Source organism: Myiozetetes cayanensis, unplaced genomic scaffold (genome assembly GCF_022539395.1).
Source record: "Myiozetetes cayanensis isolate MyiCay16 unplaced genomic scaffold, myiCay2020 scf2-11, whole genome shotgun sequence".
NCBI classification, from domain to species: Eukaryota; Metazoa; Chordata; class Aves; order Passeriformes; family Tyrannidae; genus Myiozetetes; species Myiozetetes cayanensis.
The window spans coordinates 48,236,167-48,253,220 of NW_026087411.1; the positions used below are offsets into that span (position 1 = coordinate 48,236,167).

Sequence of the window (17,054 nt, forward strand, 5' to 3'; positions counted from 1 at the left end):
TAAATTACCTACTTCACACTGAAATGAATGTGAATAAATACTAATCACTTCCAAATTATGCAATGTTTGAACGTTTGCAAATAGTTTCCTTTATGTAAATTTCTTTCTTTTTGAGTACTTACTGGAATCCTATAGGCAGACATTGAGCACCACTCTTGAAAACTGGTAGGCTGGGGATAAGCTTTAAAGAAAGTACAATCATACTAAAAGTGAAACTCCAAAAGTTTTATTAGGATTTCAACAGACATTGCAAAAAAATATTGCATAATGATTGAAAACATAATATTTTAAACAAAGTAGCAACGTGGTATCAAGTAAGAGAAAGACTGGAACAGCTGTCTATATATGCTGTATGGAAGATGTACCAGGAAAGGGATACAACATTTTTAAAATTCAAGGGCAAATGTGAACAAGTCACATTTTGATAGACTGACTATACACCATAAATGTTTTACAAACTGCATAGCAGTGTAAAAAAAAAGTTTTATCCTAACTATACTGTATTCCTGCATTTGGAGCAGTTCACAAGGCAGAGATGTTGTTTACAACAATGATATTTTAATAGCTCTGGATTCTCATAAAAAAATTAACTAATTTAACAAAAAAGCCTGTATCTACATCTGAAAATAAAAGTGCATGTATTGAGAAATAGTGTTATTTCTTAGAAGAGTACTTAAAAAGTTCATTTGATTAGATCAACAACTGATGATACTTTAAATGCAGTTCTGCATTGTGCTACAAGCGAGGTTCTACCAACACCAGTTCCTCTAACTGAACACCCTCTTTTCCATAAGTGACCAAGACATTTGCCTGCCTACTGTACTTATTCAGGGTTCTGGGTAGTTACAAAGAATTCAAGTACCAAAACCACCACATTGCTCACTAAAAAATACCAGTAACCCCCAGACAGATGTTTTAAAGTAGATTTAACCATAAACACAAACATTATATCCTCAACATTCAGGATCCTTCCAGTCACATACCTACTTTTAAACACTGTAGAGCAGCAGCAAGGAGCCATTAGAGCTAAAAGACAAGAACTGATGAAAGTCTGTCTCCTGCCTTGTACTGAAGAATTTGTGAGTAATGAACATTTCAATGCATTCAGAGAACTAGGCTGGAGGTGTAAAATTCCTACCTAAAACCCAGTTGGTATAGTCAGCTCTGTACATCATTCTAGATTCTCCTTTCCAGATAACTGTGGTAACAGCTAAGAATTACTGCAAATGTTGCTAACTTCTGTAGAGGATTTACTCCTTTCTTCTCTTCAAACAAAAGTAAGGTAAGTTGTCGGAACAAGAACATGTAGTTTGAAGACCCAGGCAGAACTTCTATTTGAGTTGTTATGATTTCAATTCATGGCACTGAAGAACTAGATTTATTTTTTTTTCTGGGCACCTGTAGCACTCTGAATAGAAGGCGGCAGTGAATGTTTAGCTGGACTGAACCCAGAACGGGAAATGCACAGATACCAAAGTTGTGAACTGCAGCCAGACTAGCCATAAACAAGTGTCCGGTACAGAAATTACAAGTAATAAATTTAGCCATTTTTGTAAACATCTCCTCCTTACTAATCTCTTATTTTTTTCCTATAATGGAAATACGTACTGTATTTCATTGTTCCAAGCTCTGGTCTGTTTCTGTTTGAGCTTTGTGGCACAGTTGCTAAGTGCAACAGGCTAGAGACACCAACATTATTACAAACAAGTTGGAAAGTCAGTTCAAGTTATTACAGTTTTGCTATACAGGCCATTTTTCATAGCATGTATTCTCTGTTCACAAACGCTTTGTAAGATTTTTTCTTATGGAAGACTGGAAGCAAACTGGAGTTGTTTGTTTAATGAATGTGGTTGGACATACATTTCTGATATGCCTTATGCAATTAACAAATCATGTCTCATCTTATGAAGATGATACATTTGCTATACATACCAGTAATTTAAAATGCTCCCTTAAAAAGTAGCATTTTTATAGACAAATTAACAGAAAAGGAGACGATACATCTCACAATACCACAGAACAAGTAAAGCCCTTTCATTAGCTGCATTATAAATTCATAACTGTTCATCACATACTTAGAATTTCTGACTGCTCAAGCAATTTAACCCTCAGCCAACTGCAGGACAAGGAAAAATATTTTGAACATTTGATATTGATGTCATTGTAGGTGCGAGAGTAAAAACTAGTATTCCATGTTTTTAGCTCTTAAAGTTTTGCTCCCAGAATTAAAGTAACTGTTAAGAGTTCAGAAAAATAGCAATCATTGACATGTCAAAACAAAGTTGTGCTAAAAATTAAGCTGCTGTAAATCTAAGTTCACTTAGATCATTCCTAAAAAAAACTTTTTTTAAAAAAAGCTGATCCTAGATCACCTGTTGACTAGGAAGAGCACTAGAACACTGATTTAATGAGAAAAGATGTGCTTAAAAGCTGTGTTTGAGACATCTATTATAAAGTTTTGAATTCTTCCTTATCTTTCAAATATTTGGATTATAATTTGTTAAAAAAAAAATATACCAGATACAGAAAGTACATTTGGACAGGATTTTCTCTCACTACAATTCAGTGTTTCCTATCTAAATGTGCATATCATTTAGAAGCCATTTTTGAAATATTATTAGTCAACAGCAACATGGGCACCAGTGAATCAGAAAACACACCTTAGGATTTTGTTTTTAAATTATATAAGTTAGATAAAACTACCCTGTCCAGCAAGTTCCGAATTTTTCAAACGTTAAGGCAACTTTCATTACTTTCCAGCTAAACAGTATTATAAAAAATAAATGTCACTTCAAACCTTATATACACAGTGACAGAGAAGATTTAGCTAGAAAGTATCTTTAGTACATTAATAAAGTGTCATGTAATATTACCGAGGTTATATCAGGTGCTTGAGTGTATGTGCAATTGGAGTGGTTGCAATACTTAAAGTACTGGTTTCAAAACAGAGCGCAGTGAACGTCCTTCTTTAGTGAGTTCTCGTGTTACACACATACATGGCAGCGGAACAGCCTCCTCTCTTCTCTCTACAGCATTATAGCTACATTTCTTCAAGTGGTCAGCCATGCTTACGATGTCAGCAAACTTCCACTCTTTCACAGTACAGAAGGCTGTACTGAAGCGCCAAACCTAGAAAACAAGTTGCACTTAGGCTCAAACTGTTTTAAGATACCTGGACTCAGAGCAGAAAATTAAATACTTGTGCTATAAAAAACTTTCAGGCAATGTTGTCAGCCTACTATAATTCATACTAAAAACCAACATAGCAAAAATATACAATGCTAAATTCTGTATAGACAGTCCCAGGCTGATTCAGATTCCAAGACAACTCTGAACTGGGAGGAAATACAGGCAGTACTTTTTGTGTCTACAAAATAGATGCAATTAGAAGTTAAATGACAAGTATTGCAAGACCAGTCACAATGATTTGGTTCTGAAATTATCAACTTCTGCAATTCCAAATGAGTGCTGCAGATGCTCTTGGGGAGGATGGTGAAAACTGTACTACACAAAGGTCACCTAAAGGTTTTAAATTATTTCAGTATTTAAGGCACCCAATATCATGGCAATAGATAGGATTTCAACAGGTTAGAAAAAATAATTGCTGTAAACATTATAAAGGTAAGAAAAGCAAACTCTGTGGCAGCTTTCCTACTTCTGTGGAATACTGATTTCAAAGAAAATCATGAAGTAATCTTCTAATATTTTAAAATATTGGAAAAAACAGAAGTTAATTTACTTACATCCAGTGAAAACTAGACAGACTACTTCAACTTCTACTTCTCCAAGGATGAAGAAGACTGAGCCAACCTGCTAGCAATTTTCACTTGTTCTATACAACAATCTTTTTCTTGAAGGGTATTATACCAAAAGCCAGTAGTAACAGAGATAATATTAAGAGAAAAAGTAGAGACAGGATCAATTTGATTCTTTCCCTTTCACCTTCAAAAAAAATTAAAAAAACACTTACCTTTTCTTTTACCTGCCAAGAACTTCCATCTGGGTACTTTCTCTTCTCCCACAGCAATATCACCATTCCACGTGCTTGAAGTAAGCTTCCACACACATCTCTCATTAAACGTGACACTCTTGAAAGCTGACATAAACTAAAGCCATCTAGAAAACTAGCAATATGCTGCAGCACCTCAAAAGGTAGACTACTCAGATGGTCATTGTGCAGTCCAATTAAGCAGCTTTTTGCTGGTTCCACTAATACTGTGGATATACAAGGCTGAACTCCAAATGACCGTAAGTGGCGGTCATGAATAATTTTTGCCCCTTGTGTTGAAGGACAAAACCTTCGTTGAGAATATGTACACCCATAATATGCCAAAGGACACCTCTGCTCCATCCAGCCATTAAGGCCCGCATGAATGTCTCCATGCACATTCTTAAAATGCGATGAAAATTCATTCCTTCTAAACAACTGTCCACAAACAAATGTAAACATTGAACGCTGTTTTGTTTGGTATCTAGCCACATATTCCAATACCAAATCCAGTCCAAGGGTCTGGAATGGACTTGGATTTGAGAGCTGTGGGTTGGCATGATCACATGCAGAAGCTGAAGCTATTTCCCCCACCATTGTATTTGTGGCCAATATAGCAGATGGGAGAGAAAATGTCTGGGTCCCAAAGTCAACGTGAAACGCATCAACAGCGCGACTTTCTGATATCCCCCTACCTCCGGGGGAGTCTCCTAGGCAAAACAACAGAGCTGCAGTGATTAGATCAATCCCCTGAAGACCCATAGGATCTTCTGTTATCTCCAAATCTGATGTATCAACAGCTTTGTCTTCTTTTGGTGTTGACCAATAGTGGTTAACAAGAAATCTGTACGATCGATGCCGCAAAAGTGAAAACGCATCGATATTTCTCAATCTTTCTTGCTCCACTTGTCTCTCTAATATTTCTTCTTCATTAGCATTATGGGGAAGTAGTACATGATTAACATTGCCATTAACTAACTGATCAGCTGCTATTACTTCTTCTTTAAGTTGTGCTGTTACAGGGAAGGAGCTGCAAGACTGTAATGCTTCATCATCGTGAGATGCAGTACATTCACCATTTGCTACACTGGACGGTTTTGAATTAGATGCACTAAGATCTTCATTCTGGTCCAACACCTTTGAACACTCATTTTCTACATGAAAGCCATTACACAAGAGTGGGGAGTTATTGAGGTTTAGATTTAAGTCATGATTTTGCACTACGTCATAACAAATATCGCTAGAACCATTTTGCTCCATTTGTGAATTTTGACTCAGGCTATCAAAGTTAATTCCCCCAACTGCTCCTACATTATCTTCATCTGGATATTCATGGTCAGACTTTTTATCCTGAATAATGCCACTAGAAGCTTGTTCTTTAATCTCAGTATCTTCTTTCCTTTCATGTGGTGAAATGCAGACGTTTGAACTTAACATATTAATGTCCCGTGTAGCAGTGTTCAGAATATCCAGAGCAGCAGCTAAACTCCTCGTTGTTTCAACAGTAGCTTGATAAAGTGCACCATAGGACTCTTCATCTACAGGCATCAAACCATTTGTATGCACTGTATCTGGGGCACTTGATTTGACAGAGGTTTGCTCTCTGGATTCTGGTATTTGTTCACCTGCTTTTGACATCATAGTTGCTACTTTAAGGGATTCTAATAACATGCGCTGGTCTTGAAGGGCTAAAGCCATATCTAGCTGCTCCACTTCATCAACATCTTTACTCAGGTTTTCATAAGATTTTCGGTCAGCATAACTGACTGGCCATCTGTTCCACTCCATGGTACAACATACCACACTTGCAGGACAAACTTCTAGATGATCAGCAATTTTATTTCGGGCTACTATGAAGGGACATCCAAAGCCACTATTCAAACAAGGCACTCTTTCAAGTGGACATAACATGCGATGTTCCTCAGCTTTACAGGAGTGAAAAACTGCTCCACAAACCAAGGGGCAGCCAATCAAATCACAGGAAATGCCCGGCTCTGGTCTGGTCATACAGCGACGGCTGACACAGTTCACACAGTGTATATGTTGCTGATGTTCCTCCATGATTGTAAATCCAATTCTGAGTAAAGAGAAAGGAGACAACAGCATAGAATATTTACTCAATATTGTTAATGTTTACTAAATATTATTTGCAGATTTGCATCCTTGGTTAGTAGCCATTTTAAGAAAACAATTATGTAAGATCTTATTTCAAATAAATGGTGCTTAAAAGTTCATCTGAAAATTAAAAATACATATTTGCATCAGAGTCCAAAACATGGTCTGTACATTTATCTACCAGGTGTACTATATGCAACTTAGGGAAAAGTCCTAAATTGTATAATCCTTCCCTCTGGAATAGCCCTTTTTCCCTGCCCATTGCAAATAGATTATTCAATGAAAAACAAAGCATGATCATTGACTATATAGCCTACTACCTAAAATCATAAACCATACAACTGTAGAGAGACAAAATAAAGGAAGCCGGATTCATCCTCATCTCCACTTCTTTAAATTAAAAAGAGGCAACATATTCCCCAGGCTGCCTGCTACCACCTAACCTGCTGACACCCTCTTCATGCAGTTCTGTTTAACACAATCTGCAGCCTTCAGTAGAGTATCTCAATTTCCTGTTGTGTCCCATTCTCCCCCTCACTCCATGCACTTGACGGACTGCAGTCCTTTACAACAGCTCTTCACTCTTTTTCTTCATCTATACCCTATAGCTCCTCCCTTATTTTTTATAGTAGTTGTTGTACAAGGGTAGCAATTATATTACACAATTACACTACACATTAAATAAGTCCTTCTATTTCATGGAAAACTTCTAAATAAAACTTTGGTAGCCAACATGGTCCTATCTATACATCCAGTTCAACCCACAAACGGTAAATTTTAACTATGGCAGTCCTGATTACAATACCAGCAGTTCAAAGTATAAGGGTATCACAACAACACCACATAAGAAGGCCAAACAACAATAAAAATGTAAATACATATATATCCATTGTGTAATCTATAAGAACACACTGACATGAACAAAAAATTTAATTCATTGTTGTGGTATGGAAAAAAATTACTAAGAAAAACAAAGAAAAAGAAAAAAGAAGGAAAAAATTAAAAAAGAAAAAGAAAAAAAGAAAAAGGAAGAAAGAAAAATGGAAAAAAGAAAAGAGAAGAGTAAACTTTTCATCTCTGTACCATACTTTGAGAAACTCTGGAATGACCCATTAGCTGGAGTGCAGGCCCACACAAGTGACCAAGCTCTCTTCTATGCTCCAGCAATCTCCCTCTCAGCAGTGATACCAGTAGGGATTAAAGTTCAGATAGCAGAGAATGACTTGTATGGAACAAAATCTCAAAATACTGTTTCAAAAATACATTGCTCAGTTTCATCTTCTTCTTACTCCCCCACCCTCTAGTAATTTTCTTCAGAAATAAAATGCTCAAATATTCTGCTAGCTAACAAATGCTCTCACGCATTGTCTTCAGACTAAATACTTCTGTTTTAATGCATTAAAGCTTCTTACATTAAAATTACTCTAAACTAAAAAAATAAAACTGCCTAGTATTATTCCTTCTGTTCAAACTGATGACAAAAGAAACAAACTGCCTTTTAGACACTTCACTTTAAATAAAGCATTTAAATAGAAATCTATGTGACACTTCACTCACTTCCATTCTTTTATAATGCTTTGAAATTCATGCCAACTTTAAGTAGCAATCAGTTCTCACCCCCCCATCCGTCGTAATTTGGATGACTTAAATATTTTAGCCACCCACTCTCCTGAACACTTCTAACAAAGAAGCATATGTGCTACACTTAGCAGGCAAAACACAGCTGAATTTCCCCCACCATATCTTAGCATTTATATACTAAGCAACAAGTGAGTTTCAAATAAATTGTCAAGTGCATCAGTCACTGGATTCAGTGACTGACTGACTTGCCAAACATTTCTGCAAACCTTTCTGGCACACAACCTGCTTTCAACTTGCAAATTAAGTCAAATAGCATCTACTACAAAGAGCTGAAACATGTTTAATAAGGAATGAAAAAGAGAACATTATTTGACTTCTCTGGAGATATTTTTAGTTCTTCCAGCAAAGCCCTCTTTAGGTAAGTTCTTGCAAAATACAGCAGCCTGTTGCTAGACCAAAGAAAATCTCAGAACTTTGCATCAGTACTGAAACCACACTGTAGCCTTCTTCCAAGTCAACAGGTGAGCAGAGATCAAAAGGAAGCTCTCAGGTTATGTGTGTAGTTTAAAGTGTATAAGACAAAATGAAAAGCACACTGAAAAAGACAATTGCTAGTTTATAATGCGGGAGCCCCTAGAGACCCCAGCCCTTGTTTCATGTATCTAAACAGTCTTGCTCCCCTAAAGCAACAGCCTGGTAGCAGTAAAGCTTAACTTAATCAATTAGCCACAATTATGATTAAAAATTAAAAATTAAAACATATATATTGTTTACATACTTTGCAAAAAGCTCTGCACACTGCTCACTTTAAGCTGGCCAGAAGTAAGCCACTTGCAGAGCAGTGGGCAGGTGTGTTAAGTAGCACACACTGCTAAGCCAGCACTATTCTACTGCTTCTAGGCCAAAGCTGGTCCACATGCAGCAGCTCAGAACCCAGTCAAACTGAGCTCCTATTTGCCTGCACCATTTCTGTAGACATAACCTAAATTAGTCAACCACCATTAAATACAATCTTTAAATAGCCTACGTGAGCTTACACAGAACATTCTATTAAGACAGTAAAACATCCTCCTCCCTAGCACACTATCTTGGTTTTTTACAAGCCAGATTGTGAAACCCGAGTTGCAGGGTTTTCTCAGGCTCCTGGACTCCTTCACACAAAAGCTTCATCAAAATATTCATCAAAACTTAATGATTTCATACAAGCAAATGACATTTTGAAGTGTGCAAGTAGGAAACAAAATCTGGTGAAAACATCATATATAGTAACAGACAGTATATGAAAGCCAAAGCAGACACTAAAATATCAAGTCTTATTAATAATAGGTAGATGCTAACTTGTTCTATAACAGATGCTTCAGGTTGCTTTTATAAAGAGGCAGTTACACACACAAATCAGTTAAATAGCTGAAGTGACCTATTCTCTCAGTTTCCACAAGTAAGAATTTTACTGGTCACCAGGAAGTTTGATGTTAGTTGCCATTTATCTTAAAATTCAAATCCTTTGGCTCCTTATCTAAATATATAATTTAGAATTGCTTCACACATCAGCAGACCATCCGCAGAACATTCACTAAAATTCTATGTTCTGCTTATAAGCCTTAACTCCACAGAACTTGCTGTAGAACTTCCATTTAGTCACAATGTCACAGTTTACTTACAGGTTACTACAAAGTCTCTTTAAATATATTACATGTCCTTTTATGCATTTTTAATTTTAATACTTAAGCTTCACACTCAACAGCTGTTTTGGGCAGTCATGAGTTCCCGGACTGCTTAAACTAGTTAAGGCTTCTGATATAATTCAATTATCAAATTGCAAATTAAGTCCAAAGGAAAAAAACAACAAACAACCCTATCAAACTGGTGAAGTAAATGGATAAGACCTCAAGAATTAGCACAGTCATTAATCAACAAATGGCCATGACTCACTATTTTGTAAGCTAACTTTGTGAACCACAGAACTTAGCACCTCTTTGATTCATAGATTAAGAACATCCACCTATGAATAATTTTCCTTTAAATAACCATAACCAATATATCATTAGTACTACATGGAGAACAAGAACCACCCTCTTCCCAAATACTGCCTTGTAAAGGAAAAAACTGTTGGGTAAAGGGGAGATAAAGAAAATTCTCGCTGGAGGTAACAAAGTCCTTTCATTTTCTCTAATACAGCAAACTGAAAGGGCTAACAAAGAATGTCATCACTGACCTAAAGAAAAATACCTGTCATTAAAACATGTACCAATCATATTTACAGTATTTATATCCCACTGTGTTCCTCGTCACAGTATAGTGAGAAGACAGTGTCAGATCAATGACTACAGCAAGAAGAAACAGCTGTCCTTTTCTAATAGTGTAGTGTCAGCAACTACCTTCAGTTCCTTCAGTTCAGTTCAGTGTGCTTAAGTACACACACTTGACTGTTACTAGCAGAGAAACCTAAAAATACATCCCGTTCCAGTGAGGTGACCACTGCTGTCAGAATTTGTGCAATCACTTGATGTTATTGTACATACTATACAGTCAGCTGACCAAATCAGCCAGAACATGCTCTGAAAATCTGTCATAATTAAAAGGATTAAAATTCCAGCTGCTACTGCCACATGATTTTCAGTTGCTGTTATAACACAAACATTAAAATAGCATAATAAAGGTTTCAGACACTACACAGTGCTTCAGCTGCAAGAGCTCTCACTTTCTTCTACACCACAAGAGCTGTATTCAGTGTTATCAAATCGAAAGCCTCCTTGCTTACTCTCCCCTACGTGAATTTTTTAATGCCAATAAGACAGGAAATCAAAGAAACCATTACTGCTATTGGAACCCTCCATTACTTAGCCACCTTTTATTCACCAACCTATAAAGCTCAGCTACCTTTGAGACTCTTCTATCAAATTCAAGTAAATAGGCCAACAGGTTCTTAAATTACTGGTTCAAGGAAGTAGAAGCATAGAGACACACAAGCTGTACTACAGGTTTAAACTCCCAGGAGCATCCAAATCCACCCACAAGCAAATATATGCAAACCATGCAAAAAGTTCCCTTTTCTTCTGGACACTGTAAAAGAGACTGCTGTACTTCTGAATTTTCCATCTTTTACCCAGGTTTCTCTTAGGAACTTCTCTTTCAGATTCTCAACCTAAATTCTCAGCCTTATGAGATACTAATTACCTCTCCCACCACCAAGTTCAAGACTGATTTCTGTTACAAGTAGGGAGATCAGGGAAGTTAAAACTGTATTCAAAACAGGTGGATAGATGAGTGTTCACTGCATTCTCAAACATAAATTCATCCACAACGAAGAGGAGAGCATCTTCCCCAGCTGGTAGTGACTGTTCATATTGAACATATTAGAATGAGTCTACATCACTTTTTTGTTAAACACTGAAAACATGAGAAGAAGCTCCAATTACTAAAGCCCAAACTACTACATAAGTAAGATGCTACTTGGACCATTATGATCATAGTCTACAGTCTAATTTATTACACAAAAGAGGTAAAAAAGTTCATGCTCAAAACATGGCTTCTTACTGCAAGGAAAAAAATTCAGGGGGACACATACTTCTGGAAAGATTCCAGTTTTATCAGTATTCTAGCATTGAAGGAATATATACTAACTGCTTTTTTAAGCATAAATTAAAGTTACCTATCCCCCTCACAAACAAACCAGACCAAAACAAAAAGAAACCTCTAACTACAGCAAAAATAGTAAGCATTAGAATTATAGGGAAGTGCAACCTTTTTTATGCCAACCTTATAAAGAAAAGCTTTTCTATGTCTGTCTATTTCTGCCCCAAATATCCTACTCTAGGAGCAAAAATCTATTTTGCATTCTTTTGAGTAGCACTTCAGGAGTTCCTTTCTTCCTAGTAGCAAACCATCTCCCTACCATTCAGAGATTTTAGTGAGGTTATTTCCTCCCAAATCATTGCAGGGGGGGGAAAAAAAAAAAAGTATAATTGAAGGGGAAGATTACTCAAAGCAAAACACTGATTTGACTGAAGTGGACTCTACACAGATGCCCTATGTGTCTCCCTTTGTTCCATTTTAGAATAGAAGCTCTGATGAAATGACAGAACACATTCTTCTATCCCTGTTAAACTCAGCGAGTGTTAAATCAAAACCAAAACTAAGGCTTTTCCTTAGAGTACTTTTGTGACATATCTGCCATGCGTTCTTGCTTCCCTGACACGTTCCCCAGAGAGGAAATCCCAAGGCCTCAGTGTGCCTTTGGCCACACACTGATACAGGACAACTGTATGAGGAACAGCTACGCTTGCTGCATGGCTCAGGCACAGAAGCACTCTACCTGTTGAGATGGTGACAGGGCAGAATCAGCCAGAGAGCCAGTAGATTTCATGTGTAAAGCACTTCTGAACTTGAGCACAGTGTGACTCCTCAATTGTTGCGGACTCTGCAAGAAATGAGATCAGAAGTTAGATTTCATTTCAGGTGTAGACATTGCTTTCCATATGTACCATCCCCTGGAAAGGTCATGTGCTTACACTACCTGGAGCTATAAATGCTAAAATTTTTTGCAGCTTTTACAGAAATATAAAAAAGTTTTTAACAGACTTCCAAAGTGCAACCCAAGTTCTGTCATTTTAGCTTACTGACAGCTGTTAGTCACACTGGATGGTGACCTCATTTTAAGGCTATAAGAGATTATTAAAAGTTATTATTCTGACCTACTGCACTTAATTCATTGCTCTGACCACTTCAGGAAAAAAACAAACTCAAATGAAAGATTACAACAGCTGGAGAACTAAAATAAATAAATACATTTAATGTTTGGTTCTTTTATAAACTGCATTTTAGTCTAGTCAAAATTCATCCATATTCAGTCTTCACAAGAGAACTTATTAAGCAGTTGCTTACTATTAAAAAGCTTTTTACTGTAACAAGCTGCTTCTTCCTTGTATTCATACCCAAGGATTATCACTAAAACTTAATAGAGATGGAACTGAGGTGATATGCCCAAAGGAACAAGGATATTCTTATCCCCCAATATCAACTCAAAATCCTTCAGGAAAACAGGAAAGAAAATAAGCCATTTCTCAGAAATCAGAAACAGAACTACTGTAAAAAATAACGCATTCTGTATTGCAGTAGGTAGTTTTAACCACCCAAAAGAAACAAAAAATAAATCCTTCTTATGTAATATTTTAATTCATACATGCTGCTGAAGAATTCCTGACCTCTGCATATTTACAGAAATTGGGCCAAGAATCTCATTAATACTCTGTTTTAGATCTTTCTACACAAGTTTAACCAGTTCCCACAGTAAAATAAGAAAACAACTTTAAAGTAAACAGACCATGAATGCAACTTTTCTCCAACACACCAGACTGAAACACAGATGTCATGTATTCTGTACATACAAAGTTATTTTTTCTATTAAAAATACACTCTTGTTAGTAGACAATGGCCTGACCAATATACAGCAAAATAGGCAGTATACAAAACAATTTAACAGACATCCCTACACACATACCTCATCAGATTACACTAAAGTAGAAATGAGGGAGTACGTCCCACAATATTTTGAAAAATTAAAAATAAAAGAAGTTTATGAGAACAAGAGAAACCGTTTTAACACCTTTAACCTATTCTATTTTCAGGTATTTAACTTTCTTACTAAATAAAAGACATTTCTTGCAGCAACTGTTATGCTTTTCCCCCTTCCAAGCTACTTGGTTTTAAATCCAAGAGAAACAGTAAGAGACAGTTAAAAAAAAAAACAACAAACCACTACTGTCTAAACAAAACCTCACCTATCTCAAATAGCTGATGACAGAAAGCTGGGAATATATTTCATAATGAGCATGTTACACCAGCTCTTTCAATATATTTCTAACATGAATGAAGAACTGGAAAACACAAACATCTTCACTACAAGTTTGTGCAGGGTTTTAGGACATACAGTGAGTCATCAATTTATTATCTCTAATATAATTTAGACTGCATTTTCCAAATGTCAACAAGCTTGATGCTATTTCTTTTTCCCCAAAGACTCCAGCTGAACATTCCTATCCAAACACATTCCTTATTCGATGACAATAGTGACTCAGCCAAAACAAGGTTTTGTAAGAGCATTCCAGCTATGTCAGTAAAGCAAAGATCCTATTTGCAATCAATCTATCACTCCAACAATCTCTGTCAAATAGGACTTTTGGAAAACTGCAATTTCTACCAGAGATGCTTCTAAATAGACAAATAAAAACCTGAACTTCAACAAACAAAACACCATCCATCTTCCAGCATCTATATAACCAAGTCTGAACCAGGTATCACAGTAGGCCTGAACCACTACCTAAAGTTTTGTATGAAGAGCTGTAACTACACTGCTTAAAATTTTACCTCACCATATCTCTCATTCTCATGACTTAAGTTTAAACCTATCAAGTTCATCATGATTTCACATTGAGAGTTTAGATCAATGTTGGGCATTTGGTAAGAAATAGCACAGTCTATTCAATTAGATATTCTGCTCACTGCAAGGGTTTTCAGGGTACTGTACCTGAAAATTAAGAGATTACAATAAAATTATAATAAGGCATCAAGTGTCACCACAGAAACTATGAAAAACAGTAGCCTGCAAAGTACATCAGAATCTAGAGCTCTCCTGTCATTTTAACTCTCTTGGCCTGTTTCAGAGCAATTTATATTTTGAGATTTTTCAGCCTTTTTCCTTCATTCAATATTGAGACTAGATACTGCTCAGACAGTTACACAGATTTCTCTGTGACCTTCAATAATTTGAGGTCTTCTACTTCTTTACTTGAGGTCTGATCAGGAATACGTAGCACCCCTTATACAATCTAACCATCTCACCAACAGGTACAGTATCTTTATTCTTATTATGTAGATAAGGAAACTGAAGGGAAATTGCCATCAGTATAATGATGACTATGCAAATGATTCCCTGCTCCCATCTCTGTACCACTGGATCTCATTGCCAGAAGCAAAGAGCCTTTGCCTCAGTTGAGACAGAGCTCACCAAAGAAATAGATCTATTGATATGAGGGATTTTTTGCTATTTTTAGTTCAATTGGACTGAATACAGAGCATAGGGTTTTTTTACAGAGCTGAAACCCACAGCAGCTACAGGAACTCACTTGAAGATCCCTATGTGTTCTTCTTCAGAAAGTTGTAGACTACAAGACACTCTCTTTAGGACCTAAAAACCTGTCTGTCCAAAAACATGCAGAACTCTTGTCCAAAAAGCTTCCAATCACATATTGCTTGTTAAACTCAGCACTTATTTTGCCCATTAGACTTCTAACATCAAAGGCAAGGAAAATATAATCCATATTTAAGAAGCTAATTGAGTAAATGCAGAATTTAGTGCAAAAGAAAGAATGCTCAGGCATCAGAGTAAAAACACTGCTTTTGCATAGCTTTTGCCCATTCTGCTGGGATTCTCCTATTCTCTAGCACCTTCTAACCTTGGAAGAAAATGAAGCAAGAGACCCCACAAAAAATCTCAGTTTGCAATACAACCGCCATTCGCTCTTTTAATCTATTTCTTCTCTGGATGAAACTTGACCGCTATGGAGAAATTACGCACAGATATTTACATGCATACAGAGTCGAAGACAGAGTAAAGTTACCAATGCATTTTTCAGTCTTCCAGTACTCAACTTGCTTACCAAGCAAAGTTCTTCTAATAATATATTTTGGACTTCTGGGAGATGGGTGCAGAGGGGAAGATCATAAATAAGCATAACTAACATCCTCATCAAAAGAGATGCACGAATCTTAACCATCCAAATCACAGCACAAGTTAAGGTGTATGACATGAACATGCAGGAGAAGGCAGCAGCTGACCAGGGAAAGGACTTAACCATGACTTAACACACCAATTCTGCAGAAAGCAGAGGAAGGTACCTTGCCTTCAGCAAGGTGATGCTGTTACTACTATAGCACAGGCCTGGGTTTGGACTAGTATGCTAACACACACTTATTTTGGCATATTAACAACACGGGAAACAAGGATTATGTAAAGCTCCTCAGCCAAATCCGAGTAGAGCTTTACAGAACAAAAGAAAGCCGTCTCTCCAGCCCACGGGTTGTTTCCCTTAAGAATTCTGCAGACCTGCTGCAAACAACAGCGGCGCTAGAACTTTTGGAAGTGAGGCCACACAACTGTTCCAACACGCGAGCCGTTCAACAAGCTGCTGTCATCTCCCTGTGTGCTTCTGATTGCCGACCCGTGGGGTTACGGGAGTGCAACCACGGAACGTTCTTTACCTTCATAAAGGAGGGAAACAAAGGTTCCACTGCACGTCAACAATAACCATAAAAAAAAAAAAAAAAAAGAAATTTGGAGAAGAGTCAAAACACCACCTCCTGCATGGTCTGAGCACACCTACTCGAAATAACACGAACACGGGGCATTAAAGGAGGATTTCAGGAATACCTCTAGATCATTTGCTCTCTTCCCCTTTCCTTCCACGCAGAAAGGAGCATCTCCGACTGCGGTCTCCACAGCACCAGGCAGCCCCCGGCCCTATCCCCTCCCCACGTGCTATCGCGACACCCCGACAGAGCTGGCAGCACTGGGGTCATAGGAATCAGCAGCGGCTGCCCGTGAGCACGGAGCGGGACCGGCGAGGGGGCGGGGCGGCCGCGGCCACCCTACATGGCCCGGTCCGGCCCGGCCCGGCCGGCACAGCCTCGGCGCTCCGGCCCGCGGGGATCGAGGGGCGGGCGGGGCGGAGGGGACCCGGCGGAGCCGCACACCGAGCCTCCCGCGGCCCGCCCCGGCCGGAGCTGTCAGCGGTGGCGGGGAGCCGCTCCGGGCGCTCGGGCCCCCGCCGGGCCGCCATTTGTTTACAGCTCGGCTGCCGGGCAGCGGGGCGCGGCCCCGGGGGGGCGCAGGCCCCAGCTCGCCCCGCCGGTCGCGGACAGCAGCAGCAGCAGCAGCAGCAGCGGCGGCGGCTCACCCGTACCCGTCGCTCAGCAGTCAGGCAGGCAGGAGGGCGCGGGAGCCTGCGCTGCGCCTCGCCCTTTTCCCCCGCGGGGCTCCGGCCGCCGCCGCCGCGCTCGGTTCCCGTCTCTCCGCCGGCCCGGCCCGCTCTGCCCGCACGGCGCGCGGGGCTCCCGGCGCGGCCCCGCTCCGCCGCGCCCCGCCGGCCGCGCGCGCGCGGCACAGCCCAGGCCAGCACGCGCGGGAGGGGCGGGGCGGGGCCGGCGGGGGCGGGGCCGGGAGAGGACAGGGCCGGAGTGCCCGGATGGCGCGTGCGGCCTCGGTGGTCCCCGCGCGTGCGCGGTGGCGGCGGCCGTGGGCGGGCGGAGGGGGCGTTTGGGGCTCCGGGGGAGCGGTCGTCTCGGGGCTCGCTGCCCTGCCCTGCCCTGCCCT

General features: G+C 39.3%; 1 protein-coding gene across 3 annotated transcripts; it reads right to left on the reverse strand.

The window, feature by feature from the left end:
- Window positions 1–210: 210 nt before the first annotated feature.
- FBXO30 (F-box protein 30) lies at window positions 211–16,794 on the reverse strand. 3 transcript variants are annotated; one of them, XM_050315126.1, is made up of 4 exons: window positions 16,645–16,794; window positions 12,000–12,104; window positions 3,971–6,065; window positions 211–3,129 (listed from the first exon to the last, which is right to left on the reverse strand). In XM_050315126.1, exons 3-4 carry the CDS (start codon window positions 6,047–6,049, stop codon window positions 2,926–2,928), a joined length of 2,283 nt encoding a protein of 760 aa, XP_050171083.1. In that variant the 5' UTR covers window positions 6,050–6,065; window positions 12,000–12,104; window positions 16,645–16,794; the 3' UTR covers window positions 211–2,925. The 3 variants fall into 3 exon arrangements, with proteins under 3 accessions (XP_050171083.1, XP_050171082.1, XP_050171084.1); XM_050315125.1 differs by having other exon boundaries at window positions 16,639–16,793; XM_050315127.1 differs by lacking the exon at window positions 16,645–16,794 and adding an exon at window positions 16,113–16,135.
- Window positions 16,795–17,054: the final 260 nt, after the last annotated feature.

Excerpts from the sequence above, each read along its gene's own strand:
- FBXO30 (XM_050315126.1), bottom strand. The coding sequence starts at position 6,049 with ATGGAGGAACATCAGCAACATATACACTGTGTGAACTGTGTCAGCCGT. Across the intron at positions 3,130-3,970 it reads CTTGGCAGGTAAAAGAAAAG|GTTTGGCGCTTCAGTACAGC; the intron begins GTAAGTGTTTTT and ends CTTGTTTTCTAG.